The following is a 2,176-nucleotide window of genomic DNA, read 5'->3' on the forward strand; positions in this document are numbered from 1 at the left end:
CTTATTGAAGACTCAAGACAGCCATAACATTGTGATTTTCTACAAGTGTATGTACACTTTTGACCACAACTGTATCTGTCAAATAGGAGCTTTTCTGTTATGATTGGTGACCTCTCCTCGTCAGTTGCTCCTCTCTCTTGTGGGGTACCACAGGGATCCATTCTTGGCCCTATTCTGTTTTCTTTATATATGCTGCCTATAAGGGTGATTATAGGAAAGAAACAACCTATCTTTTCATTGCTATGCAGATGATTTGCAAATCTATTTGCCTATGAAAAACAGATGACAGTGACTAAACTCCCTGCTTAGTTGTATCATCCAAGGTCTCTCTTTAAACCACTGCTGATGTGTACACCCTCTCCAGGATAGGAGCAGTCTGATTTGGTTTGGAGTTAAAGAGACTTTCCACAGTTCGGTTGAACTCTGACACCCACTCCTTGAATAGGCGCCTCTCTGCTGGGTCCTTGACTGGTCAGATCAGTCTGTCATAAGGTTTAGAGAATGTCGGACCCAAATGCAGAGAGAGAAGGCAAAGTTGAGTTTGAGAAAAAGAGCATTGACCAAGCATCAAAAATCATCCCAAAATGCAGAAAGCAAAAGAACAGGAACTCCACGCACACACTCTAAATAACAGACAAAGCTCTGACTCAAAACAAGGGCAACACAAAGACTAAATACGCAGGGTAACGAGGTAACAGAATACAGGAAGTAAGACAACACCAGACAAAACAGCAAAACCCGACCACAAAAATAAAACATGAAAAAGAAACATACATAAACGTACAACCATGACCAAGGCTTTATTAGAAACAGTATTTTGTTCAAATAATTCACATAAATAACATTTCTGATTTTGTAGCGCACACAGTAGAATCACTTGTCAGGACACAAATGTCATAGTCACACAGAAATTGATCCAATAACTGTGTCAAATATGTTGGAAACTAAATTCTGTTATATTCCAGTGAATTGACCTTGTGTATATTTCCTGAACTTTACTTTTGGATTCCATTAAGCAGAGAGCTCTGTGTGGTTGTGTGTGTGTGTGTGTGTGTGTGTGTGTGTGTGTGTGTGTGTGTGTGTGTGTGTGTGTGTGTGTGTGTGTGTGTAACCCTACCTCTCTGTCTGGTTTATGGGGATCCATGAGTGTAACAGCTTGTCCCTTTCTGACCAGCATTGCTTGGGAGTCTCCCAGCCAGGCCACAGTTAGCTCCTGTCCTTGAATCAACACCGCCACAGCCGTTGTGCCACTCCGGAGACGCTAAAACAGACACACAGACACACAAAGTTGACCTCTGTCATCAATTTCTTTTATAAAGACATTTGTGTAAAATTTAATCATAATAAGCATATACATTCTTGAGTTATGGCTAAAAAATGTTTTGTGAGTGAAAGATTCATGAGAATGGGATTGAGGAAAAGCATAATGCCTCCGCACCAACAATAGTCATGTTTACTGGTTGTCCGATGTCTGGTTGTCCATAGAATATGACAGTGATACTAGAAGCCTGGTCAAATGAATGTTATGATGTAAATTAAAAAATATATAAATAAGTTATCATGTACAGACAAATTAAGGAATAGAATTATTAAAGGGTAATTTCGTTTTTTTTGTTTTTTACCCGGACCCTATTTTCCCATGCAATGTTGTCTAAGTAGTCACCCATTGCTAGGCCTTCCTCCACAGCGCCGCGAAAAAGGGTCTGGCTTGTCCGCAGAACACATTCGGGGATGTAAGAAAAACGTGCAATGGTCACTCACACTCACATGTTTTTTTGAGCATCCGCCACAAGAGGGCCGGCTGACAGTGCAGAGTCGGCCACTTGGATTGCGCCATGGATGAAAACCAGGAGTAGGACAACTGCTAGATGAACGCGGTCTTTGGTTTTGTCTTAATCTCTTAATTAACTGCCCCAGTTTTATGGTACTCTTATCTGATATGGTTACAGTAACTGTTGTTTATGAATGGCTTTTCTACCTTGTTTAATATAGCCCTCAGGTTATCTAGGTCACCACTAGGCGTCTCCCTCCCAATGGTCAAACCGTTTAATGCTTTATGTTTCTTGTTTGTGTTTAAGGAAAATGCATTTACTTTAACATTAATATAATATAATATAATATATATATATATATATATATATATATATATATATATATATATATACACACACTCACC

General features: G+C 39.5%; 1 protein-coding gene across 3 annotated transcripts in view; it reads right to left on the minus strand.

Annotated features, from left to right (window-relative positions):
* The window catches only part of ppm1f (protein phosphatase, Mg2+/Mn2+ dependent, 1F), a 62,236-nt gene that overhangs the window by 17,195 nt on the left and 42,865 nt on the right, over window positions 1-2,176 (minus strand). For all 3 annotated transcript variants that reach the window (XM_034871903.1, XM_034871902.1, XM_034871901.1), the window contains exon 6: window positions 1,118-1,261. In XM_034871903.1, coding sequence (XP_034727794.1) covers window positions 1,118-1,261 — 144 coding nt within the window. The remainder of the gene's footprint in view (window positions 1-1,117; window positions 1,262-2,176) is intronic.

The sequence above is a fragment of the Etheostoma cragini genome, chromosome 5 (genome assembly GCF_013103735.1).
Source record: "Etheostoma cragini isolate CJK2018 chromosome 5, CSU_Ecrag_1.0, whole genome shotgun sequence".
Lineage (NCBI taxonomy): Eukaryota > Metazoa > Chordata > Actinopteri > Perciformes > Percidae > Etheostoma > Etheostoma cragini.